The 27,500-nt window shown below is 43.1% G+C and overlaps 2 protein-coding genes across 3 annotated transcripts in view; one reads left to right on the top strand and one right to left on the bottom strand.

The window, feature by feature from the left end:
* Nucleotides 1–12,583, top strand: part of plcg2 (phospholipase C, gamma 2) — a 27,440-nt gene extending 14,857 nt beyond the window's left edge. For both annotated transcript variants that reach the window (XM_076270021.1, XM_076270016.1), the window contains exons 22-33: nt 214–323; nt 913–1,009; nt 1,461–1,527; nt 3,715–3,881; nt 5,418–5,520; nt 5,846–6,049; nt 7,830–7,966; nt 8,675–8,786; nt 9,374–9,541; nt 9,923–10,011; nt 10,166–10,359; nt 11,130–12,583. In XM_076270021.1, coding sequence (XP_076126136.1) covers nt 214–323; nt 913–1,009; nt 1,461–1,527; nt 3,715–3,881; nt 5,418–5,520; nt 5,846–6,049; nt 7,830–7,966; nt 8,675–8,786; nt 9,374–9,541; nt 9,923–10,011; nt 10,166–10,359; nt 11,130–11,172 — 1,491 coding nt within the window. In that variant the 3' untranslated portion in view covers nt 11,173–12,583. The remainder of the gene's footprint in view (nt 1–213; nt 324–912; nt 1,010–1,460; nt 1,528–3,714; nt 3,882–5,417; nt 5,521–5,845; nt 6,050–7,829; nt 7,967–8,674; nt 8,787–9,373; nt 9,542–9,922; nt 10,012–10,165; nt 10,360–11,129) is intronic.
* Nucleotides 12,584–17,719: 5,136 nt separating this feature from the next.
* The window catches only part of cmip (c-Maf inducing protein), a 35,574-nt gene continuing 25,793 nt past the window's right edge, over nt 17,720–27,500 (bottom strand). The window contains exons 11-21 of the mRNA XM_076270007.1: nt 27,461–27,500; nt 26,555–26,581; nt 26,339–26,387; nt 24,044–24,151; nt 23,454–23,570; nt 22,763–22,903; nt 22,328–22,375; nt 21,701–21,847; nt 19,436–19,541; nt 19,203–19,273; nt 17,720–18,822 (exon numbers count right to left, since the gene is read on the bottom strand). The exon at nt 27,461–27,500 is cut by the window's right edge and continues 26 nt beyond it. Of these exons, the coding sequence (XP_076126122.1) occupies nt 18,769–18,822; nt 19,203–19,273; nt 19,436–19,541; nt 21,701–21,847; nt 22,328–22,375; nt 22,763–22,903; nt 23,454–23,570; nt 24,044–24,151; nt 26,339–26,387; nt 26,555–26,581; nt 27,461–27,500 (908 nt within the window). The 3' untranslated portion in view covers nt 17,720–18,768. The remainder of the gene's footprint in view (nt 18,823–19,202; nt 19,274–19,435; nt 19,542–21,700; nt 21,848–22,327; nt 22,376–22,762; nt 22,904–23,453; nt 23,571–24,043; nt 24,152–26,338; nt 26,388–26,554; nt 26,582–27,460) is intronic.

Genomic DNA, 27,500 nt, shown 5'->3' with positions numbered 1-27,500 from the left:
TTGCAAGGAAAGGGAGTCGTTGATGATGGATGGATGATGATGATGCATTGATGTGATGATGATGATGGTGGTGATGATGATGATGATGATGATGATGAATGGATGGATGGATGATGATGATGATGATGATGATGATCAGGATAATTGATGTTGATGGACAAATGGGTGATGATGATAATGATGATGATGATGATGACTGGTGTTCTTACTCAGCCACAGAGCATGGTGAAAGCGCTGTATGATTATCGAGCCACCCGGGCGGATGAACTCACCTTCTGCAAAGGAGCTCTCATCCACAATGTGACCAAAGACCCCCAAGGATGGTAAGCATGACTCAAATGTGAAATAATCTAGTGCAGTCTCTCTTACAAAGAAAACCTTTTTATTTATAGAAAGATTATGACGCGTTACATTAGCATTAAAGGGTCACCAGGCAATGTTTTCGTGTTAATTAATCATCTTCGTAAGTCGGTATATGGTTAAATGAATCATTACGGGGCGAATGAATGCTCTCTCGCCCGCCCCTACTGCCTGTGGAAAGAATATCCCACTTGCAAGTTCGGTGTATCCTACCCGCCGACCGACCGAAGCAGGATCAGTTTACAGCACAGAGGCAGGCTAACGAAACGCTAGAGATTGTTGCAAACGTGTGTATAATGGCAGAGCCGGCGAAGAAGCAGCGAAAACCCTTGATGGAAGACGCAAAGAAAAGGAAAAGAGCTTCAGACCGAGCGAGGGGGAGTTTCGTAGAGAAAAAGCATCAGGCTTGCCTGGTGTCCCTTTAATGAAATGTGATCGCAGGTGTAAGTTTGCAGAGTGTTTTACAACGGCTTTCAAGGTGTCTTAGCCAACCATAAGCAAAGACTGGAACGTGATATGTCCTAGACTGCTCAAATGCCCCGTGTGTCACAGGTGGAAGGGAGACTACGGGGGGAAGATCCAGCTTTTCTTCCCGGCCAACTACGTGGAGGAGTTGTCAAGTAATGCCAAGTCTGAATTCCGAGACCCAGTAAGATACTTCAGCTATCTTCAAATGTTCAGTCTTTGTACATTTTGACACCTTTACGTTTACATGCTGAACTGGTCAAACCTCTCTTGTTCTCAATTGTCTCCATGCACACAACTACACACAGTTGTCTAGGCTCTTTTAAAAAGTTTAACATTGGACTGAAAGGAATAAAAGATACAAAACGCCTCAGTGTTCATCCAAACACCATCATCAGTTTAACACACAAAAGAAGGCGATGTCATGATGTCATGACCCCTTTTAGTCCAGTGTTAAAATTAAACTTTTTAAAAGAACTACTACCTTAAAGGAACCTTCATAGATAGTTATCTAGGCTGTGATATTTTTAGGAATGTCCCCTGAAATGTTTCTGTAGACCTTTTGGTGCTAGTTGTGTTGACTTATCTGTGTGTGTGTGTGTGTGTGTGTGTGTGTGTGTGTGTGTGTGTAACAGGCGATGGAGGATAATCCGTTGGGCGACTTGTGCATGGGTCTGGTGGACCTCTCCAAGTGCAGTGTCTGTGGGTATTTCTCTTTGTCGTTTAACATGTGCTACAGTATGCATTCTCATTGTCTCACACACAGGATACTCATACCCTTTAACATTTTATCATTGCATTTGGATCAAGACAGTTGGATCATAGTGAAATATTGCATTATCTAGCTATGAGCCAGTTACGATACTCAAGACTGTTACATTGTACAGAGACAAAAGTGCATACGTGTTATGGGTAAAGGTGAGATGGCCTTCTCCATATGTACATATTGCCAGGACAGCAGACACAGAGCAATATCTAGCAACTTCTTTCTAGTCTATCTTTTTCAGTCCCATCATTTGCTCACCCCTAACATACAGCCTACTGTATGGACATGTCCTAGACTACCTAAAAACAGAGCAATCAGTTGTAGCATACAAACATTTTATATACTTCATTTGATTCCATTTTTTAAAGTAAAGTTTTATTAGGAATCAAATTTTCTGAATAATCCAATAGATTAAAGGAGTTCAACAATTCCTCTCACACACATGTAACAGGGTTAACCCTTAGAACCCGATTGACGCAAAGTGCGTCAAAAAACACACCCTTTCTTCTCTGTTACATTGCTCCGGAACTGTTCATCGCAGCGAGATGAAACCTTTATTGCATGACAGAGCAGAAGTGGGGCTTTCCAAAGAGACTAAACACTTGTCTGTACGAAAATTGCATCATATTTACATATTTAAATCAAATTGCATCATATTTACAGTCTATACTTCTCTGCGTTCACCTGCGCACCCATTACTCTTGTTTGAATTACTCGCGAACCCGTGATCGCATAGATATGGCAAGCATATCAGATATAAGAGGAGACACAGAGTTATCATTTGATACCAAGTACATCCTTCTGGGTTATAAAACAGACGAAGTGACAGCAAAATAATAACTTACCCCACGTTTTTATCTGTTTTTGTGGCAAAGCATGTTTATAATCCAACGCTATCGTGTGTTTCTCTATGGCAAAGCATGTTCATAATCCGGTTTTGAGATCCTAGCAAATTCCTGCATGGCATCCAATTGAAGGCTCACATTGCATCCCAATTTGTTCAACAAAGATCCACCTTTTTTGCCTTTACTTTGTTCATGGCAATGCAGTAAAAAGTTGAGAATCATTATGAGTGCATACACCATAGGCACACACAGGCTAACACGCAAACTTGGGTCATGTCAGGTCAGATCAGTTCGTGTCACAGATATGGAGCGCAGAAATGTCATTTTTCATCACTAAATAAAAAATGGCATTTATTTCCGTAAATCACACACCACATATTTCTGTAAATTGCTCAGCCCCAGAGTATCCCTCCAACATGGCAATTATATTGCCCGATTCAGGACAGTCTGCCCTACACACACATAAAATGCATGTAGAGCTATGAGCTTGCTGTGGTGAGACACAACTCAAAATATAAGAATTTTTATAAAACACTTTTTATTAAGTTCTTTAAAAATCAAAATAAAATCAATGCTAGTACTAATACATGATGTTCATGATAAATTATGGCAGATCTGGATGGCCTAGAAAATGCAACCACCGCCACACACACAAACACAAGTACCTCTGAACCACCAGTGCCTCTGAACCTTATGCTTATATACTCACACACAACATGGTCTTTTATCCCTCCTCTCTGCAGCTCACACCAGACATGCCGTCCAAGCACACACGTCTGCAGACACAAATAATGTGCCATACACACTTAGTGCAAAGGTCTTGTGTTTATTCAAGGGCATTTATCTGTTTGTGGAGGAGAGCTGGGTCCCTGGTCCATTTACCCTCTCTACAGTCTATTCCAAACACTCAGCATGCTATTTACATTTGCAGATGAAAACACCAGAGCACTGGTGCATTACCAACTCTCTCCCTTTCCCTCTTTCTCCTCCTTTCTTCCTCCCTCTCTCTCTCTCTCTCTTGACCCATCTGTCTCCCTCTCCCTCCTTCTCTTACTCTCCCTCTATCTCTTTCATCACCCCCTCTCTCTCTCCCCCTCTCTCTCTCTTTCTCTCTTTCTCTCTCTGTCTCCTATCTCTCCATTCCATTTGTATTCCTCTCCTTCACCCCTCTCACACTTGCTTTAATTTTTCTTCTGCTGCCATCTTCTTTGCCTCTCATCTCGTGTTCACCCCTGTGTTCTCCGCCCCCCTCCTTCCCTTCCCCTCTCCCCCTCGTAGTGAGGTCCTCTAAGAACGGAATGAGCCATGTGTTGAGTCTGATGCCCAGTGACGAGCAGGAGGGCTCTCAGCAGTTTGACTTTGCCACGGAAACGGTGGAGGAGCTGTATGAGTGGTATCAAGTGGCATGGCACATCACCCAGCACAAGATCAACAAAGATTATGAGGCAAGTCCGCACGCACACACACGCGCATACACACCAGACCCGGCGCTAGGGGGGCAAAAGGGGGCGGTGCCCCCTCAAATAAAATATGTGCCCCCTCCATTGTGACCACCATACTGTATTACGTTTCTATTTTGTTGTTATTTCACGTAGATATAGTCTTCTTCCGTTAGTTAGGCTACATGCAGGGGCATAAAACTCACACAGCCAACTCTCCTTGCCCCGGTCTCTCACACACACAACGGAGACTCCCCTCCGTGGCCTAGGCTAGCCTCATAAGCGGAGGGAGCGGGGGTGCAGTCGCTCCGGTACCACGGCTGCCACGACCGCAAAGGGGTCCCACCTTTGGCCAAATCTATCTTGTTGAACTGTTATAAACATGCTTATTTGTACTGATTGCTGGGAGGGGGGGGGGGGGGGGTGCTACTAAAGAAGGCACTGGTCTAGTGCGCTCACAAAGGGAGATCGTCATGCCTATGTTGTAAATTAAATAGGCCGCAATAGGCACTCTCCCTATCACTGTTGCGTTTTAAAAGTGAAACTGATGCCACAACTGGTCTGGGTTTGCTGAAGTAACCTAGGCTACAGGCTGCATTTATTACAGAAAATCAAGGAACATAGCAAGTAGGCCTAGTCTACACTATTTAGAGACAGGAGCTTAAGTTTACCGCGACAACAGCTGTCACTAATTCACATCGTCGTAGGCTGCGCCGATGCACAGACTAAACGGTAAAAGTTTAGCCTACTGGAAGCTTCTACCATTTTGGATGTGTAGAGTTGTAGGCCTAGGTGCACTTAGTTGTTGACCAGGTTGCTTTTTGAAATGAAATGCATTTGTTAGGCTAGCCGATTGTAAAAATAGGGAAATTAAAGTGCGTGCCGTGCCTTTACATTACACAAACAATCTTAAATCGCGGAGATAACATTCGTTAGACAGGCAAAGCTGTCAGCAGCAACATGCATAAGAGCCTTAATAATGTAAGACTGTGACATGAAATGTTTGCTCCGCCACCCCCCCCCCCATAAAAGAAAATGTGCCCCCTTGGAAATCGCAAATGCCCCCTCTGTCACTGTACTCTGCAGCCGGGTCTGATACACACACACACACACACACACACACACTCACTGTCTCTCTCTCTCTCTCACTCTCTCTCTCACACACATACACACACACACACACACACACAGACACACACACACACACACACACACACGCCGACACTCACACACACACACACACACACACACACACACACACACACACACACACACACTCACTGTCTCTCTCTCTCTCTCTCTCTCACACACATACACATACACACACGCGCGCGCACACACACACACACACACACACACACACACACACACACACACACACACGCACACACACACACACATACACACACACACACACACACACACACACACACACACACACACACACACACACACACACACACACACACACACACACACGCTCTCTCTCTCTCTCGCTCTGTGAACCACTGTGTCTGACATGACATACATTTTTGCCCACAGAAGCAGCAGCAGAAGGAGATCGAGACCAAAGATGTGGTGGCCATCGAGATGTCTGACCTCGTGGTTTACTGTCAGCCACGCAGCAAAGACAAGGAGAGTTTCGGTACGGAACTGCTCACACCTCAGACACACACACACAGAGACACACAGACTAACTCTCACACTTGATAGCAATCGTGCTCCCTTCTTCTGCATTTTGTTACATCCCAAGTAAGCGAGCATTCTTCTCAGAAGTCATGGGTTTCAGACCTAGTCATTCATTTCCTGTGAAATTATCTTGATTTCTTGGGCACTGTCTATCCCTGCAATACCAGAACATTGGCCAACATTACCTCAGGTCTTACTGTAGCTGTGCCCCCGGTTTGGCCTCTACTCTGTCTGCTCCACTGCTCCTCACAGTAACACATCTCTTCCTTCCTCCTCTCCAGCGAGGTTCTCATTTAATGAGATCCGCTCGTTTGTGGAGAACAAGACGCCAGCTAAGAGCAAGTCCAAGGAATTTCTTAGGTACAACCGCAAGGCCCTGAGTCGCATCTACCCTAAAGGTCAGCGTGTGGACTCCTCCAACTATGACCCATACCCACTGTGGCTATGCGGAAGCCACATGGTGGCGCTCAACTTCCAGACAGCAGGTGAGGACCTTTATAGTCTCATAGAAGGGATACAGATATTACAGCTTATCACCCAGAGAGAGGAAATACTCTTTTCTGATTGGCTGGTAGGGTGGCTATTAATCCTGTATAACGGGACACCTATGAAGTAGATCTGGTAAAAAAAAGTCACCGTTCCATATCAATGCTCATTTGAATGGTAACGACAACAACCATAGTCAACAATGGTTGAACTAGGAAACAGGCTTCACAACAATGGAATCAACTGTAAACAAGCTAACTACCCACCATTATCACTGTCAGGACCAAAGAAAGTGATAAAACTGAAGTTGGCTGAACCGCTTATTTCCTTTGCATGCTATAAAGGCATGACCCTTTTCTATATACATAGTGGCAACTGGGGAATAAGCAGGATAGTGGCCTTCGAGGTGTCCCGATACACAATATACACTGCTGTGCTCGGTGGAGTTATTTGCCTCTACCTCGTCCATTGATTCTGTATATTGGGACACCTTGACGGCCGTTATTGCTTACATATGTCTGGAGAAACTGTGTATAAATGTGGTCCAAACATGATGTGGTCCAAATTCATATTTGAAGCTTATTTATCCAATTTAGTGACTCCAGAATAGAATGCATACAGTTGAATGCTGTTTAAAACCTATTTAAATATCTAGAATTTAAAACATAATAAACCAATTTGATGACATCATGCAGCTCATCGTATCATTAATGAGGTCATTGTGGTCGAAAGTCCGAATCTTTAGTCAAACCGAAGACATTTTCATTGTTTTAGGGTGCTAGTGGCATTTCTGAAAGTGAAATCACAAATCACGGTACACCCTCTGAGGTACTGTGTTATAGGACATAAACCAAATTCTTTTCAAAGTTTAGGGTAACATTAGTCATGCAGATTATAACAACGTATGTACACGTATATCACATTTGTATTCATTTAGCACACACTTTTAGCCACTGCAGCTTAGAGAGCACTAACTACCCACCACATATTTTCACTAGAATGTGTGTCCCCTGCATATGGATTTTAGACTTGTTAGCACCTAGCAATACCAGTAAAGCTGTGGGAATATCTCAGTGTTTCATGTCTCCAGTCTGTGCTCTAATGAAGAGGTACAGTTTGCATCACACTGCGTTTTGGGGCGCAGCTTTCCTCGGGTGCTTAACTGAAGGTCACTGGCTGAAACAGATTACAGATTTGCATAGCGTCAACAGTGACCAGACTTGATTGCTTCAATTGTTGCAGCACCTGTGTATGGGATGTGCCTTCTCGCTGCTTTCTTCAGGTCATTGCACTCTCATCAAGAGTAGCCCTGCAAGACTTGGGCCTCCCAGGCAAAATGCAGTCATACATGCTCTTCTCTCTGCATTGTTCCACCAGTGGGTGTGAGTGTAGGCCGATAAGTAGGTCACTGTGGTCGGGCATCTGAGTCTTCAGCCAGACTGAAGGCACTTTTGTTGTTTCTGGTGGTAGTGGTGTTTCTGAAAATGAGTCACAAAGCATAGTGGACCCACTCACTTGATCTGTTTTGGAGCATTGCACGAGTGCAAAAACAACCCTTTGTCTCCACAAACACCTGAGTATGTTTCATCCTTTGAACAGACAGATCACCCATCACTGTTTTGAACATGATTGCTTTGGACTTATTCCTGCAGGTAGTTAGCTTGTTGATTTGTGAGATGTCCAGTGGAGATTCAGCACCGCATTTTGATTGTTTGTAATGTCAGTGCTGTCTGTTGTGTTTGCTTTGAATTCAGACTCACTGCCTGTCCTCCTCCACAGACAAGTACACACAGCTGAACAGCGCCCTCTTCAGTCTGAACGGGCGCACTGGCTATGTGCTGCAGCCTGAGATGATGCGAGAGGAGGACTACGACCCACAGCAGAGAACCTCAGTCAAGTACACCATCACAGTGCGGGTGAGAAGGCCTGTAGGATCAATGTCAGAGCTGTAAGGGTGGTGTGTGTGTGTGTGTGTGCGTGTGTGTGTGTGTGTGTGTGTGTGTTTGACTATACCCAAGAAATGGGGGCGGTGGTAGCGCAGTAGTCTGAAAGTTGTGGGTTCAATTCCCGGCTTCCACCTTTGTTCCCTTGACCAAGGCACTTAACCCCAAGTTGCTCTGGGGACAATGTAATCCCTTGTGATATAGTTCACATATGTAAGTCACTTTGGACAACAGCGTCTGCTAAATGAATAAATGTAATCCGGCTTCAGAAAGTAGAAGTCCTGCTGCATGTTTACTCCAACCATTCACTAAACCAGCTGATTCTAATTAGCACAACTCTGCATCCAGGTAAATGAGCTAATTAGAGAAATAAGTGCACAGGTAGAACCAATACATGGGAGGACTTTTACTTTATGAAGCCGGACTGACCCCTCTGATCAATGTGTGTAACAATGCAAAAGCTAGCCCTGTGTTACATTCTTCTTATTCATGTGCTATAAGTTTGAACCATGTATTCAGTTCTATAAAGTTATATTCGAAGAACCAATCAAACCAGTCAAACATTTTTTTTTGTCCCATTAGGGTAATTTGGTTTGCAGCAATATATCTATAACCATAATGATAATTTTTTAAAAAGTCGTAGTAGGACAAAAACGTCTGAAATGTCTGGTCTATCTTTAGGTGATGGGCGCCAGACATCTGCCCAAGGTGGGGCGCAGCATCGTCAGCCCCTTCGTGGAGATCGAGCTGTGTGGCCAAACGGACGAGAACAAGTTCAAGACTATCGTCCGCCGTGAGTGGAGGGGACTTTGGGGTCATGTGTTTCTCTGGTTGCCATGGTTATCCAGCAATTGATTTGAATCATTGGCTTCTGATGTGCTAGCACATTTAATTGTTAATGGATAGTTGTACCAGATGTGTCTATACTCTTCTGCAGTTGCCAGTGATGTTCAACTAATTGTACTTTTGTCATGAAGAACTTTGCAGTCCACTTTGATATACAAGGGGGGTAGAGAGAAGGACAGAGAGGGACAACAGGACTTTAATAAGACTCCTTTTGAAATGTATTTCCTTTGTCACTCTTGACAGTTGGTTTTATGAACACTGTACCATTGTTGTTGAACACTATGGCACTGGCAGTTGCAATGCTGTCACTGGCAGTAAACCGTTTGGCAAAAAAGAAAACATCAAGGGTACAGATGTTGTTGTGAACCTTTTATTGTGTACTGTTTACTTAACCCCTCTGCTAGTTGCACATTGTGAACTGTTTACCTTTTTTAAGCCCTGAGTGTTTGCATATAATTGACTGTTTGTTTAACCCTTGTTCTGTTTTTACGCTGTGTGCTGTTTTCATGTTGTTTGTGCTGGTGTGGTCTCCAGATGATAATGGACTGAATCCTGTGTGGCCTGCCCCTCCTGAACCGGTCACCTTCACGGTCCACGAGCCCGAGCTCACCTTCCTGCGCTTCGTGGTCAACGAGGAGGACATGTTCTCTGACCCCAACTTCCTGGCCCAGGCCACATTCCCTGTCAAAGGAATCCGCTCAGGTAGACCGCGGACACATTCTTCACCAGCATTAGATGGCAAAACAAATGAACTGTCCGCAATGTACACTGAACAAAGAGTAAAGTCACTTAATGAGCAAGGTGTGCATGTAAAGCTGTTGTGTGGTGTGTGGGAGCATTGAGCTGATCCACTGATGGTTGAGTTTGGTATTGCATTAGCAAATAGATTTTGCCTTGCTATTGAATTAGTTTTAGTTAGACTGTAGACTTTGTACTATCCCACAATTTAAATTAGGGCCCATAGTGTATATGTAGTATGAACAAATCCACACACCGTGAGAGCACATATGCATACATACATAGTTGCCAGTGTGTTTAGATCCAAAGACCTAGTGAAGGCAATCGGCACTGATCTGTCTCTAGGCTATCGCTCGGTTCCTTTGAAGAACGGCTTCAACGAGACCATTGAATTGGCATGTCTACTGGTGTACATCGACTTTCAGCAGGTGGAGGTGAGAGTCTTACCTTGACATACACACACACACACACACCCACACACACACACACACAATATATTTAGTTGAATGTGGATACTTTTGTTAGACAATAGTAGGATGTCCAAACAACGGATGTGGAAGAGTTTTTGTGTGTCTGTGGTTCCCTCAGAAAGCAGAGGAGGAGCTTTACTCATCCTCCAGCCAGTTGCGTAAGAGGCAGGCTGAGCTAAGCAACGAGCTATTCCTGTACGACTCACAAACCAAGTTGCAGCTTGCGATGCCTCAGCACCGCGACGACCTCATCCGGGAGTTCAGCACCAACGAGAGGCAGCTGATGAAGATCCAGGACACCTGCAAACAGAAGTGAGTCGCCGAACTACGTCTCACACAGACAGTGGACGGCCTGAGCCCCACCACAAGCTTTTGTCCTTAGATGTGATTAGAGCACTGAGCTCATGAACACAAGATACAACAACCATGTTCTCACTCTATCAACAATGAGGGCAACATATTTCCAATGAGGACAACAGCATCCTGCCTTTAAAGGCCACCTTCACATAGACTTTCATACAAAATTCCAATTTTCTCAATGATGCCAAACAACTTTAACATGTTTCAATGACGGTATATATTTTACACTGTAGCAGTCACACAGTATTAATTCCCACAACATTTTTTGTAATGATTTCCGTATACTGGCCCAATGTTAAAGGAAGTAAAAGAGCTTCATCAGTGTCCTACCATTTGAGGATTTGCAGTTTGTTTTTGCTTCAAAAGTACATGTTTTTCCAAACTGAATAGTCTCACTACAGGAACAACGAAAAAGTTATATTTACGAGGATATCTATGCATGTTAGGCTTCTTCATTCTTTCCTTCAGGGTTTTACCTGGTTTTATCTCTATGTTTTGTGCTCACTTTTTTTTTTATCATGCCTAACATATGTACCTAAGCATTGTTTTGACAACAAATCCTACATATTGGCCCTTGAATATGATCACTGTATATGTAGAGTGCATTCATGAAGAGAAGTGCAGCACATTTAGAAATAATTCACAGAGTTTCCACTAGGGCAATCCTTGCCTTAATTCATGTATTTTGAGAGGTAAAATCACATCATCCTCTCTCCCTGCAGAATAAAAGAGAAGAAAATCAACAACAGCAAGTTCTACTCCTGAGAGAACGCCAAACCTCCAGTCGCTCTTTCCGGAACACACACACACACACACACACGCACGCACATACGTACGCACACACACAAACAACATTGCATGACATAACAAGGTCGCAGCTGTGTATGAGCAGAATGGTGCATTTGAGCTGTTTTGAGGAAGTAACAAGCCAAAGTTGGAGGCAAATGCAGAAATGCTGTGCAATTTCACTCCACACTATGAAGAACCCTCCATCTGGTACTTACAGTACCTACAACATAACTATATTACACACAGCCGTTCACTACTCTGGTAATTTAATTGAGGAAGGGGGGGGGGGGGGGGGAGGCCAATGAGCTTGATTTGAGCACCATGGCTTTAGTCAGATATTTGGGTGCCATGGATTTAGTGACCACAAAGTTACATTTCAACTGGACGACTAGAGTCCTGCTCCAGTAGCCTACATTCCTGATGGAAAACTCAAACTGTACGCTTAAAACTTAAAGAAGCCCTATGCAAGTCTGGTTATTCCTTCGCTGTTTCTGGGTTTTCGCCTGATTTTGGCTCACATTTTTCACGACATAGCTCCCCCTGCAGCTTCGGTAGCAAGTGACTGCTACGCTAAACCCCCACTAGCTAGCGAGCTAGCCATCAAGAAACCAAGCTAAACACCTAGCCTACAGGGCTCACAATAAAACGGTCGAGCAAACACATTGTTCAAGAGACTATCAAACCACATTACAAAAACGAAGTTCACCCAAGGGTAGGCTACTTACAATTTCAGCAGCAACAAAGCCAAGTCGGAGTCCGTTTTACAGTCTTCTTAGAAACTACAATCTTACTACATTTTCAAGGCCTTCCGCCGAGTCACATCCAGATTTCTTCGGTCCGGGACCAGAAAGTTGCATATTCGTTTTTTCCGCGGAGAAGCACTAGGGGGAGACGAAGCAACCACCAAACGACCCAAAAAGTGTTGTAGAACCATCAGAACGACTCTCAACCTGCATAATTAAGGTCATTTTTGCTAAAATTGTTGCATAGGGCCTCTTTAAAGGAAATATCACAGACTTTCAGAGAACCTAGAGGCGCATTATGGGTTGCTGACCGGCAGCAGTACAAGAGGTAGGGAATGTACATAGGCATCCTTTGCCTGCCTGCTCCACAAACTGGGGGGGGTAAATGCTACAGAAAAAAAGTGATGGAATGTCATGTTTCTTGTTGTCTTGTCCATGTCACATGTTTCTTAATATGTATGCTTAATTATACAATATATAATAATAATAATAATATAAATAATGATGGTGATAATTACTGTTGTAGTAATATTATTCCACTTGTGTGACAGGTTGTTATAGCTCAGTGTGAATTAAAGATAAAAGGTTTTAGTTGCACTCTGTTAAACTACTATGTGTGAAAATAAACTTGTCCTTACTGTTCAGTTACTGGTGTCTCAGTTGGCATTTTAGGATTAACAAGGTTTTTTTCTTTTTTTTGTTAAAACCATGAGTGGTTTACTGGATTTATTTAGCCTATAACTAGATGTACCGCAGAGCGGTACAAAATATGACCGCCACCCAGTCCAGCACATGTTTTCCACAAAAATAAGTCACGCTGAAAGGCATATATGATTCTGTCAATGAATTGCATTATGCACACTCAATTCTCACTGGTATCTGCTAGACAACAAGTACCAAAACATGATTAGTTCATAGATTTCACATGTAATATACATTTTATACAACCCCACCCCCATCTTGCCTGTTCATAATTCTGAGAAATTCTTGAATTGTGTGCATGTACATGTTTATGTGTGTGTGGGTGGGTGCGTGTGTGTGCATGTGCTTGTGCGTTTGCCTGTTTATGTGCCTGTGTGTGTGCATGTGCATGCATGCGTATATATGTCTACTGTGTGAGTATGCTATCCATGTGGGGTTACATGCCCACCAAGTTTCGTGTACCGCGGTCTTTCAGTGTCCCGGGAATCCTTGTTGGTGTACGGTCACTAAATGTACACATGAATTATTTTATTGTAAGGCCTCCCATGAACGAAAGTCCACGAAACTTGGCATGCATTCGGAGGGTGTCATAATGATCCTACACTTTCAATTTCGTGCAGTTTTGACCATGTCAGCCAGAGATATTGTGATAACACCTAATGTTTTGCTTTTTAATTTTTAACTAGGTGGCACTATACATGAAATAAGTGGTAATGGGATAGGTTGACATGCCCCCTTAAGACCAACATACAAAAAAAAAGGTGGACCTCCTAGGCCCTACGGTTCTCGAGATATTCACAGAAAACTGTCTCCGGCCACCTACAGGCCAGTTGGTGTATAGTAACAAATTAATTTATTGTGTGGCCCCCCATAAACGGAATTCCACGAAACTTGGCGTGCATTCAGAGGGTGTCATAATGATCCTATACTTCCAATTTCATGCAGTTTTGACTATGTTAGGTCACAGATACCTGCGATTACTACACCTCATTTTTACTTTTTTGTGTTTAACTAGGTGGCGCTATACATGAAATGAGTGGTTATGGAATGGGTTGACATGGCCCTTTGAGATCAACATACAAAAAAACAATGGTCCTCCTAAACCCTACGGTTCTCGAGATATTCACAGAAAACTGTGTCTGCCCTACCCTCCTTTCGGGGGGTCCAGTCCAGCGGGGGGGCTACAGATCAAAACGAAAAACAGGAGGTTCCATGCTATCCATGTAGGGTTACATGCCCACCAAGTTTCGTGTACCCCGGTCTTAGTGTCCCGGGAATCCTTGACGAAAATTTGGACATGCGAAAAAAAATAAAATCTGACTAAACCTTTGCTGTGCGGCGGTCATAATAATGTATTTTTAAATGACAATTGTGGGAGTTTTCCTATGTCTGTTGTGCATGTTGATACTGTATTTATTTACATTTGTCAACAACATAAGTCCACTATGTACAGAGCATGTAAAATGTCTTTAGGTGGCCTCAAAGTCGCATCATATCACATGTTAATAACTACTTATATTTTCATACAATGACAACAACTTAAACTATTAGCTAGACTGTGTTTTGACATCTGAAGTTGAGGAAATCAAACAACAACTATCTACCATCCTATCTGCTCCCATCTTTTACATCCTAGATCTAGCAGAGCAAAAGTAAATAAACAAACATGTCAAGTAGAGCGTTGTTGACACACTGAAATTGCACTGAATAAAAGACCACAGACCTCACACCTGTAACATATTCACAGACAGTTTTATTCTTGATTGAAATTTTTCACATCATGTTTTTTTTTTTTACTTTTTACTTTTTTTCCCCCCGTTGAAGGTTCTTGTATTTTTCATTACGACAGCCACAGATCAGCAGCAGCAGTAACCCAGCTGTAGAAGCATTTCAAAACACAAACAGGAGGAGATAAAGGGACTAAGGATTCTATCTGCGAAAAACAAACAAAAAAAACCCTCCAGGAATTATGGGTGATGTAGTTCATTTATATACATGACTGCGCCAGCATGGGAGGCGCAGGGACCTCAAGAAGCAGACCCCCTCTTGCCCCATTTGACCACATTTTTAAGACTCAAGCGCAGTCACACTTTCTACAATATAAATCTATTAAAAAAAAGAGCATAAAAGAAAAAAAAAATACATTTGAACAAGTCATCAAGTTATAATATGAACAGTGTGGGAGAAAAAAAGAGAATTGGGGAGTCTGGGGAGAAGGAGGAAACAATACAAACAAACAAACAAAAACAAGCTCCACAGGATGGAGATATGACGTGTGTGTGCAAGAGATGTCCTCTATTAAGAATGTGATTAATCAGTAATAATAAATCCTCACCCCAAACTATACTCCTCATGCCTCCTTGAGTAGTGAGGAGCACACTAACCCTTTAGAAATGTTTACAGATTTTTTTCTCATGTAAAATACAGGATGTCAATATTGAAGAGCCTCCTCTTAGTTGCTGGTCCTAGGGACCCTCCTGCCCCCAGAACCCCCCCCTATATCCACTGGCACAAATGGTCCACTTACGGGAGCCTCACAAGCCATTCATCGACAACAAAAAAAAATAATAATAATAATAAAAAGTTCAGTCATGCTCATCTAAGCCTCTCCATACATGATAAATTTCCTGAGTGAAAACACCCCCAGAATTGTCCAGACACACACAAACAAACACACATACACAGCGAGTGCAGAAGCCTTTTCCCCGGACACACTGGATCTGCTACACCAGCTGTTGATGGTAAATGTTGCAATGTTCATGTCGAGAGCTTCCTTTCTGTGGGTGGCCTTACAGACACCCAACCCAGAACACACACACACACACACACACACACACACACACACACACACACACACACACACACACACACACACAAGGCCATGCTCCTACGGGCACATACATGAGGGACATGGGGGCACTGCAGGATGGGAGAGGGGTGATCTGATCCTTTTTTATTATTCCACCATTCATATACAGTTATAAAAACACACACACACACACACACACACACACATACATACATACACACACACAAACAACAAAGTAAATAATATGATGTAACATTCATGCAAAACAAAATGACAAACATTAAGAAAAAAAAACAGGCAACAAAAGTTTCAATTGAAGTCTTTTGACGGCTAGAAAGACAACTGGTGCCGCAGAGATTATAAATGGACTTAACCCAACAGTTAATTTACAGTGCAGCTGGTCTGAAGTTAAAACAACCACACACTTGCGCACACACACACACACACACACACACACACACACAAACACACACACCCCCTGAAGATGAAGGCAACATCAGTCCCCCACCAGGAAGAGAGAAAGAAACATGGGGAGGAACTGAAACAGTTCAAGTGGTGGAGGGAATACACAGAGAGATGACGAGGAGGAGCAAATGGAGAAAATTATATACACGAGCATATACATTACACAGGAAGTGACAGTGAGAGACTTGAGAGGTGGGATTGGACGGCTTGGCTGAGTGGCAGATCGCTTTGTGGCACACTAATTTTAGAAAGAAAAAAAAAACAATCAAACATACTCTTCCAGCTCTGACTCTGGACGGGCCTCTTCCGTGGGGTACCAAAGAACTTAAAACTCTTCCAAATAGTCAAAAACATAAACAAAAACAAAACAAAATTGCACATAATTGCGCCCAACTTCTCAATGTAGGGCCAGTCTAAGTAGCCGTCTCCCAAAAAGGAAACTGTCCAATAAAACAGAGGGAAAGACAGGAAAACAGGGAGGAACCGGCTCCTGCCAGCCAATCAAAGCAGAGGGACTTCACAGAGGCTGCCAATGGGGGGGGGGGGGGGGGGGGTGAGGAAGTGAGTTCTAGGCCCCTCCCCCCCAGCAGTCTGAATGGGCATGGTTACCACAGATTGGAACGCTGGTTGGTTAGCAGACGCATAACTCCACCTGTCAGTGACTCCACAGTAACAGTGTCTGTCTCGGTCGTGACGCCTCTGCCATCAGTCCTTCGGCTTCCTCTTAGGGCGAGGAGAAACAGTACATGAGAGGGGAACTATCCCACCCTGACCCCTTCGGTGCGCTCGTCAATGTCCTGTTCAAACCGCTATATCAGCAAGGGGTCAACAAACATATAAAATTGATTGTTGTTTTTTTTCCCTTTAAATCTTGCATTAAAATAACAAGAGAAAATGTTTTCATTATTTAAAAAGAACACAAAAGCAAAGCCGACCGTGAAGTGCTTCAACAGCACTAAAAGATATATTTATACTAAATAAAAAATAAAAAAAGAGATTGATACGCCACAATATATTGGGCCTAGCAATGATGGCAGGTGTCAGGTTGAAGTAGCAAAGCTACACGAATCTTACGAACAGAAAACAAGAAGGCAGGGACCCTAAACACTAAAGCTGGCTCAGTAGTCCCAACAGTTGTCATCTCCTGCCCAACCCACCCTGGCCCCGCCCATCCTTAACTCTGGAAGGCTTCTGCGATACTACACACCAGCTTTGTGTGAATGCTAAGCCACCAGTCAACAAAGTACTTACTTACCAGCACAGGGCTAAGAATTCAAAGGAGAGAAAAGATAAAAGATAAAGAAAAAAAGACAAAAAAACAGAGGACTCATAAATACAAGGTGGTCCCAGACCACCCTCTACACAATCGTTCTCTTAAATATGGGTGGTATAGAGAAAACCGCATGTACACTGAAATCAATAACTGAAACTTGCAAAAGGAGAAGACAGCCCACTACTGTATCAGGGTGCAGAGCAGAGGCCCTGAAATGTCTGCTTAAAATTGTCAGAAGGGAATATATTTTTATTTGTATATATATATATATATATATATATATATATATATATATATATATACACCATATATATGTTCTATATAAACACACAGTATATGAAAGCAGAGATGTCTGGAAAAATATGTTCATTCAAGTTGATACAAATTTTAAGGGAGAGACAGTATTTTAAGATCAGAGAGAAAGAAAGAGAGATAGGGAGAGAAAGAAAGAAAGAAAGAAAGAAAGAGAGATAGGGAGAGAAAGAAAGAAAGAAAGAAAGAGAGATAGGGAGAGAAAGAAAGAAAGAAAGAAAGAGAGATAGGGAGAGAAAGAAAGAAAGAAAGAAAGAAAGAAAGAAAGAAAGAAAGAAAGAAAGAAAGAAAGAGACGGAGATGGAGAATCAGAGTGAGAGAAGAGAGGCACAATCTTTCACCCATCTCACAGAGGTTGTGATTCACCTGGTTGAGGACTGCCCACGCCCAAAATGAGAAGAGAAACTCCAAAAAGGTGGTACTGCATACGAAGCTTTGAAATGATAGAAGTGAGCTCTTGTAGATATCTCATGTTTTTGTTTTGTACAGAGGGACACTTGGCAGGGTCCAAACATGAGTGGAATGTGGCTCAGACTATTCCAGCTCCCAGTAAGCTAAAAGGGACAGTGAGCAAGGTGACGCCTTTGGGTGAAAGAACGTAAAACAGATGTGAATGGAGCAACCTTGACACAGAGACTTCTTGAGGGCAAAAAATGTGTGTAGTCACAGTCTTTTGTCATTCTGCATCTGAGTGAGTGAGGGGGGTGGGGGTGACCACGACCACTAAAGAAGTTACAAACTAACAAACGATAAACTTAAGCAAACCAGTATAGAAGGGGCAATCCTGAAAAGCATGGGCATGCCAACAGGAGATCGTGGCTGAAAAAAGGGGTGAAACTGGGCAAGCAATTAAAAGTGAATGAGAGAGAGGGAGAGAGAGAGAAAGAGAGAGTCACTGTTGTGGGCTGATGAACTTAAAAATGAGGGTTCGTTTAGATCAATGTCAATACACAGAAAAGGTTCATGGTAAAATGAGGATCCAAGACAATCATGTCTTGATTGTAGTCACCCCCCGTTCCCCCTTCCCATGGTGGACATCAACAGAGGGGTCCAAAGGTCCTATCAAGATGGGCCAGCGCTCCCCCCACCCCAAATCCCCAATTCCCCTGTTCTTTCCTAACCGATAGCTGGCAGTGGCAGACACGTAGAGTGGCAATGAGGATGAAAGCTTGACGCGTTCAGATGTCAGAGGAAGAAACCTCGTGTCAGGGTGGTGTCGGAGGTTTGGTGTGGTCAGGTGCGGTGGAGGGGGGTGAGTACACGGGAGTTCACCAGGCCTCTGTGTAGCGAACGTCCACCTCCTTCAGGTTCGGAAGTTTGGCCTGCAAAGGACAAAACAAAACATCACGTCACACATATCTGATGTTTTCAAAACGGCGTGACCAGCGCAAGTTACATGAAATCGGCCTTTTTCCCATTCTGATTTGGGCCACTTTTACATGTGGTCCTACATCAGATACAGGTATGCTTTTTAGCAATGTGACGGCAGTCTGAATAGTTATATCGGAATTCATGCAACCTTTACGTCAATAACATCACCTTATAGGATCACTCGGTGGAAATGGAAGAGTGCTATGGAGGTAGTCAGTCAGACTAGTCAGTCAGGCTAGCTGCATGCTGTGCGTGTGTTTTGTGATGTTTTGTGCATGTGTGTCAGTTCAGTAAAAACAATGTGTGTTCTCACACACCAGGTTACACTCACCTTCAGGTCCTCATAAGTGTCAGCAGTTAGTTTGGTGCTGTTCATGTTGAGACTGCACAAGCTCTTCATGGCTAAAAGAAACACATGACCACCATATTCATGAGCACTGTACAGACCATAACTCCAAAGGCCTAACCGTGACAATAAAATGAGCATGTGAACACCAGTCTAGTGGAGGTCTGTGTTGGAACTCGTGTTTGAGGTCGTCTGTGTCTGTGGTAGAAAATACTTACAGCTCAGGGCCAGTAGGCCTGCATCAGTAACCGGTGTCTCACACAGATTCAGCACTTGCAGACATGCCAGGTGCTCTGACAACAACCGCAGTCCTGCATCCCCAAACTGAAAGACAAGAGAAGATCCAGATTGAATGGGCTACGGTAAATTTGGTTGAAAACAAAATGCAAAATTCTACAATATGAACCTGAGAGCCGATTAGTAGTTATTGCTGCACGTCCTTGTCGTACGTAAGGGATAATGTATAGAATGCCGGTCATTATGGGGAAAATAAGTCCTGACAGGGCGAACCGGACCCCGACGCGCCAGCGGAGGGGTCTTGTTTCGCCCTGAAGGGACTTATTTTCCCATAATGACCGGCGTTCTATACATTATCCCGCTTATTATACGGCTACTTGCCAAAACGAAAAAATAAACTCCACGATATGTCTCTTTACACTTATTTGTTACCGTTTCGTCGTGGCTTTTGCGGAGAAACAAATAGTTCGCAACACACGCTGAACTTGAATCAAACATTCTTTAGAACACAGCTGATCAACCGTCTGCTTTCACTTTTGAATGAAGTTCCAATGCAAGAAGTGACCGGAATAGTTGCGGAGTGATATGATCAGCAGCACAAAACCCGTTGCCATTGACAGCGGTAATTATATATGTTTGCAGCGGTAAATACATGAATTTATTTTACCGTAGAACGTTGGGAAATCCCAAGTCAATGGAGCGTTCTACTAGTGTTAATTTTGTCACCTATTTTTAATTTAGTCTTAGTCTTGTGACGAAATGTCCTTTTTAGTCTTTGTCATATTTAGTGATTCAAATATCATTTTTGTTAGTCAAGTTTTAGTCGACTAAAAGTCTCGTCATTTTAGTCTAGTTTTAGTCAAAAGAAAACTAAAGGTCTTAGGTCTTTTAGTCAGTTTTAGTCAACATATTTTAGTCTTTTTTTTATAACAAATTATTTCTGATTACCATTTGAGTCAAATAGTGTTTCACACATCTCAATTTTCCAACAATATTGTGTGTCCACAGGGCTACTCGTCTGTTATAATTACTCATTCTGATTTTTTGTCAGTCAGTATGTTTACATGCACAGGTAAGTGGAGCTACAGTTATAGCTCGGCTGGGATTTGACCATAGACAGTAAAATATTTGACTGGACCACTGTCATATTCGTAGACCAGTGTTTCTCAAAGTGTGGTCCGGGGATCACTGGTGGTCCGCAAGCTATCCCAAGTAGTCCGCGAGCAGACGTGGTAAAATATAATAGATGAGTTGTTTGCAATATTGAACCAACTTGTATGTAAAAACAGTTCTGCAACACTGTCTATGTAAGATATGCCAGTTTAAATCATACAGTATGAATCCACACAATAAGCAAAGTGCAAAGACAATAAGCAAGGTGGTTCAGTGAGTATGCCTATTGTGTAGACTAATTATAGGCTACTGTTTTTTTAGCTAGGGTTAGTTAAGTGTTCCTGAAACTGAAAAAGTTTGAGAAACACTGTCATAGGCCAAAGTATTAATGTTTTACTCCGCCTCGCTAGATGGCGATATGCGCCCAAACACAACACATTCCCCACACAGACTCTCCATCTTAGCCATAGCTAACTTGCTAGCGAACTTTCCATATTAGCTTACTTGCTAGCAAACTTTGCATCATCAGTCTAACTAGTTAAATAGTTGACATTACATGATGAACATTTTCGTATGGACATTCTGGGGGATGTTAATTTGTATGAGAGAAGCTTCAACTTCTGGGTATGTAGCATTGTGGCATAAAGCTTATGTAGTTAGCTTGCTAACTCTGGCAGAAATCTCCAGTGTTCTTGTTCCATGTAGTTTTGTGTTGCAGCCACAGGGTTGCAGCAACAGCATGTAGACTAGCCTACAGGAAAGCTGTTGCGTATGAACTCATTCGGAATATTTTGAAAACGTAACAGCTAGATATTCTGTCTTCTCATTTTGTAGACGAAAATGAAGAGAGATTTTATCTTAGTTTTTATTTCATGCAAAACATTTTAGTCTCGTCTTTTTTCGTCAACAATAATGCATCTTAAGATAGTCTTAGTCAGTGTTTCAGGACATTACTGCCGTCTCGTCATCGTCTCGTCTTAGTCATGAAAAAAAAGGTCGTTGACGAACATATTTCCTCTCGTCGCCTCTGACGAAATTAACACTACGTTCTACTAGCATTGTGAAAAGCCGTATAATAATGGACCTAAATGACTAAATGTACAAGTGAATGGAGCACCCTGACAGCTCCATACCTGAGTGGACCAGAGGTTGAGCTGCTTGAGGGAGGGCAGCTTGATGAGCTGCTCAGCACAGGCACTGGTGACATTGGTGAAGGCCAGACTCAGGTTCTCCAGGTTTCCAAAGGAGCCCGAACTCAACAGACGGGCCAGATCAGCGTCCTGACAGGAGGGAAGGCAACGATGGAGGGGTGAATTAAAAACAAGCAAACACACACAAACAAACAAACAAACAAACAATAGCAATGGTGCAGAAACAGGAAGAGAGAGAGGAAGAGAGGGAGAGAGAGAACAGAAGAGAGGGAGAGAGATTCACAGGAAGATCAATCAACCAGAGCTTTTCAGGGACTGCTGTTAGCCATGTTACAAGGGACTGTATCCTAGCAACACCTTTCCCTGAGGGGAAGTCTACTTCAAAGCAACAATTAAAAGGGCCTGGAGATGGCTCTAATCATGCATTCACAAGTCGCAACAATAACGTGCGCACCGTCACAGGATTCAGCATGCACTGGGTGCACTACATCTGCTGTGTAATCAAATGAACCTCTTCATCCACACACTGTATGTAGGCTAAGCATATACATTTGACCTCACACACACACCTACTGCCAAAAGAGAAAGAGAAAGAGTGGAGTCACTCACTGTGGACTTTGAGGGCAGTGTGAGACGAGTTGGACCTCCTTTTCTTTGCTGAGGAGGAAAAGAGAGGAAACAACAAAATGAAAAACAGAAGGAGAAACCATGAAAAAAATGGCGTCTGGAAAACAATACTGCAATGTCATGATCAAACAGGAGGTGGTAGCAGAGAACGGGAAGAGTCTGAGGTCATTTAAGTGGGCCATGGTGAGCAGCCTCGCCGCAACATCCTGACGCAACACACAGCCCTTTCAGGCTGAGAGAATGCCTTTTGAGAATATAAAACAATGTTTCTGTGTGTGGCAGTAAGCAGAGCATGATCGGACATTTTCACAAGGCTCCGTCTGTGCCAAATACAGCTGTACTGATGTGCAGGAAGACTGACTTTTATTGAAGTCTTGTAAATCTTTTGCGCGTGCGCGTGTGTGTGTGGAGACTCACCAGCTCCTTCAGCTCTCTCTGTCGGTCACATAGCTGCTCGTACATGCGCAGGCCAACCTGGGTGCTCTCCAGGGTGGAGATGATCTGCAGCTGTGTGTCCTTGTTCTCAATGATGTTGTACTCAAGCATCAAGCACAGGATCTGAGGAACGCATGCACACCCACATACACGCGCGCACACACACACACACACACGCACGCCCACACACACACACACACACACACACACACACACACACACATGAGCACTGTGTATGACAAGCACAAAAGCCTCCACAAATGTAATTTGTTTTAAAAAACAAACTCGTACAAATGTTTTCCTTCTATATAAGGCCTGAAGCAATAAACTAATTCTCAAAAGGACCCACAAAGTCAAATAAAACATGTCAGCAAAAGCCCCTCCTCACTCTATGAGGTTTGTTCATATTACTATAAAGCTCACACCCAACTTAAGAACTCTTCCCCCAAGGAATCAGACTCAATTTTTTTGCGAAAGCCCTTTCTTCTCTGACAGTATACGTGCAGAAGACATACTTTTCAATAATGTTCAATAATCTTCAATAATGTTCGTGTCTGTTTTATTTTGACGTTTTATTCTGCATCAGAATGCAGCCATTTTTCTGCAAATGTCATCTAATTTTCTAACGCAAGAGGCTTCACACACACACACACACACACACACACACACACACCTCCACCATGGTCTGGTTGCCTCGCAGGGCCAGTAGCATGCAGGGTCCCAGCTTGTTCTCAGCCAGGGAGAGCAGGAACTTCTTGGTCTTATAGCAGGACCCCATGAGGATGTGCACCTGAGTATAACAGCCACATAGAGAGAGAGAGAGAAACGGAGAAAGAGAGACAGGACATCAGGGACCAGAGGGATGGGCAGAATCCCTAGCCAGAGCCCAAGAGGACTGCGCTGGAACTAGGCCAGTCATCCCACACTACGGCCCACGGGAGGGACTCAGAGGAACAGTCTCATGAATGCATTCTGGTCATTCATTAGGAAGATTCCTCAGATTCTCACTATGCACAAACACCAATGCTGAGTACATTCCCTGGTTCCCTTGTCAAATATCTATTTATAAAGTCATATATAGAGAACATATTGAGTTTTCTTTACATGCAGATGAAACCAATGAAGACCCAACATCTTAAAGGGGAACATCTCCATATGATGATGTACATCACTGGAATGCCTCATTGTAATACATTTTATTGATTTTTTTAAAGCATTTTATGGGTCCCATAAGATCTATAGACGGTCCCCACAAATACACACCATGCTGGCAAACAGCTCTCCGTCATCATCACAGGCCACACCGCCTGGACTGTACAACTGGAACCAGCCATCTTTCCCCGAGCGAACACTCAGGAGGCAGGAGTGAACCTGTAAAGCAAAACACACACACACACTATTTTAGTATCCACCAAGAGAAATAGAGATATTGTCACATTTACCATACAATGTCCTCCAGAATTTTTGGCACCCCTAGTAAAAGGTACTAAAAAAAAGCATCTTTGTTGTCATTGAGAGATTTGATAAATGGCCAAAGAGGAAAAATCCAACCTTGAAGGGAAGCAAATGCATTCTAAGAAAAAGGAATCTCTCATAAAGAAATAAATATTTATAACAAATACACATGTGCCACAATGTATTGGCACCCCTAGCAAATCTTATACAAATTGTAACAGAAGCATTTTTCCGTTTATCTTGAATTTATTTAAGTTAATCAGAATGTATGTGAACTTTCAGCAGTAGTTCATGTCATTTATCAACATGGAAAATACAAGACAATACGCTAAATTTAAATAAAAGGAAAGTGTGTTGACCCAAGTCAGGAACTTGGTTGAAAATGCCCAAATTTACAGTTAAAACAATAATTAAAAGGTTGTAATCAACTGGAAATTATGACAAACTTGCTTGGAAAAAGACCCATGTTTGTCTTGCCCCCATACACAGTCAGGAGGATGGTAAGGGCAAAAAAATCAGAATCACTAATGGAGAGTTCCAGAAAAGAGCATCATCTTGGGGTCACCAAGTCTCCAAAAAAATACCTCAGTGCTAATAGATTAATTAGAGGGCATGCAAGGTAAAAGGCCTTTCCTGTCATTTACTGGTAATTACAAATGTAAATGACAGGAGTTATTGAGTGCTGAAATGGACTTTGTCTGGAATTGTGTTCAATTGTCAGATGAAATGAAAATTGCACTCTTTGGCAAGAAACACTCTAGGAGTGTTTGGGATGCATTAAAGAATGACTTTACTGACAAGAATCCCATGCCTAATGAGAATTATGGTGGAGGGGTTTGTGGGGCTGTTTTTATTCCAAAGGCCCTGGGAACCTTGTTAAGGTGCATGGTAGGACCTCAAAGAACCTGAACATTTTCAATGAAAATCTGTCAATCTCTGCCAAGACATTAAAAAAGTGGGCCATGATTGGATCATTCATTAGATCAATGAACCAAAACACATGTCCAGATCAAAGCAAAAATGGTTTCGGCCTGAACACAAGGATCTCGGGCTACAGTACGTCTATATTATTTTGGATTCCTTTCCTATTATGAAGTGGTTATTTCTTCCACCGTACCCATAGTTGTTGAGTGTACATGTCGTCATGATTTTCAAGAATCAGAATTACGCTCACTAATTCCACAGATTTTCAACGGTTTTCTCGGGGACCCCTGCATAGCCATTGTTAACTGACCTACAGTAGCAACAGTAGGGCAATTCCACGGAAAATTTACTTTTTGTCACATCCATGTGTCACACGCCAGTGAAATTCCTGGGCATTTGTATGATGTGAATGATAACAATCATTTTTTGTGCATTTTTTCTCATGTACATTCTTCAGCCAAAAATAGCAAATGCTCAAATTTCATGTAATCATTCACATCATACCATCACATTTTATTGCCGTTATGGATGTTACAAAAAACATAATTTTCCATGGAATTGCCCAGTAACAGGAATGTAGGACATGACAAAGAATATGGTCGTGCGATTTGCAGATTGATGGTGTAATGCAGACGCATTTCGCACGTTTCGATTTCGTTTTTCTCTTGACGTAGAACAAATTAGATTACGGAATTCATAACAAAACTGAAATGGGACTAATGTAGATGTAGCCTCAGTCCCCTGATCTTAACTCCATAGAAAAACAGTGGGGTGAGTAAAAGTGGTGAATGTTCTCGTGAGGACCTAGGAATCTAGATGGAGAGATTTTGTAAAGAGGCATGGTCTCAAGTCCCTTGCCTTGTATCATAGAATATTACAAGCTGTTTTATTGGCAAATGGAGGCTTAAAGTATAACATGCAGGGGTGCCAATAATTTTTGTTAAATATATTTATTTCTTTATGAAGTAATTTTGTTTCTCAGAATAAATTTGCTTCGCCATGAGGGTTGGATTTTCCCTCGGGTACCCTCTTGTTTTGATTGTGAGATTACAATAAATTACCAAAAGATGCTTTTATACCAGTTTTTTGACTACTTTAGCAGGGGTGCCAATAATTGTGGAGGGCACTGTACATGTGCTGCACCTATGAGGGAAAAAAAACACACTAGCATGAACTCACCTCTTGTCGTGGGTCCTCTGCAAACCTCTGAATGACGTGTTTCAGCTCCCTGTTGACACAGGCAGCAAGTCAAACAGAGCAACACCAATACGACACCTACACACACACACACACCACACCACACCACACCACACCACACACACACACACACACGCTAATTTCCCCGTTAATGTTAGTGAGGGATATACAGATGGAGGTCCAATGAAAGACACTTACTTTGTGAATTTGGCATGTGCAAGGGCCCTGTAGAGGACACAGAGAAACTACAGGTGAGATTAAATACACAACAATGGAATAAACGCCATGACTGGTGTAAATGCAGACACAACTGTGCGAGTCAAATAATTTGTTTGTGTGTTTGAGACTTTAGCTTCAGGCCAACATGTTGTGACAGCCCTGTGTGTGTGTGTGTGTGTGTGTGTGTGTGTGTGTGTGTGTGTGTGTGTGCCCGTGTTTGTCTGCCAGACAGCGCTGAGCTGGGCATGTCCATGTTGTTGTTCGAAGGCATCCAGGGACTGACAGCCCCCGGTGCAGGAGAGTTCCCACCAGTGGCAACACCTGAGAACAGGTGAGCCTTAATGAGGCCTCGGCCTCAGCAGCCAATTAGAGGGGCCGCCCGGGGGCCAAGTGCCCCTCTCCCGGCCCCTCCCCCGCCCCTGCACGGTCCCCATCTGCAGGACACATGCGTCAGCAGGCACTCCCTCAAGAGCACTGGCAAGATGCATCACGTAGACGCTTGGACCACATGTATCGAAAAACACAAACAAACACACACACACACACGTACGTCCAGGTGGGCATGCCACCGGTCTGCAAGAACAAGATGACATGGGTATGGAGGACACAACACTGAAGAGAAAAAAACGAATAAAAAGGCAGAAAAGGAAAGGGGGGGGGGGGTACGAAGACATTTGGAAGACAGTGGGGAGAGAGTGGTAGTTGCTGAAACCAAGGCAGTGAAAATAGGACAGAGCCGAGGTAGCGTGAGGGGGAGTGGGGGGGGGGGGGGGGAGATGACAATGAATTCGAGATGAAAAGGAGGTGGAATAATTGCTGTGAAAATAGGACAGATGTAATGGAAGAAAAGGAGATGGAAAGAGGGATGGAGAGATGTGCACTCACTCTTTGGGGAAGGGGATGGGCTGCAGCAGACTAGCCAGGG

The sequence above is a fragment of the Alosa pseudoharengus genome, unplaced genomic scaffold (genome assembly GCF_046254945.1).
Source record: "Alosa pseudoharengus isolate Yale_2024_CS ecotype anadromous, Long Island Sound unplaced genomic scaffold, YU_APseudo_1.1 YU_APseudo_1.1_scf_10, whole genome shotgun sequence".
In the NCBI taxonomy this organism is placed as follows: Eukaryota; Metazoa; Chordata; class Actinopteri; order Clupeiformes; family Clupeidae; genus Alosa; species Alosa pseudoharengus.
Note: the sequence above shows the minus strand (reverse complement) of the source record. Positions and strands in the feature narration are given on the sequence as shown.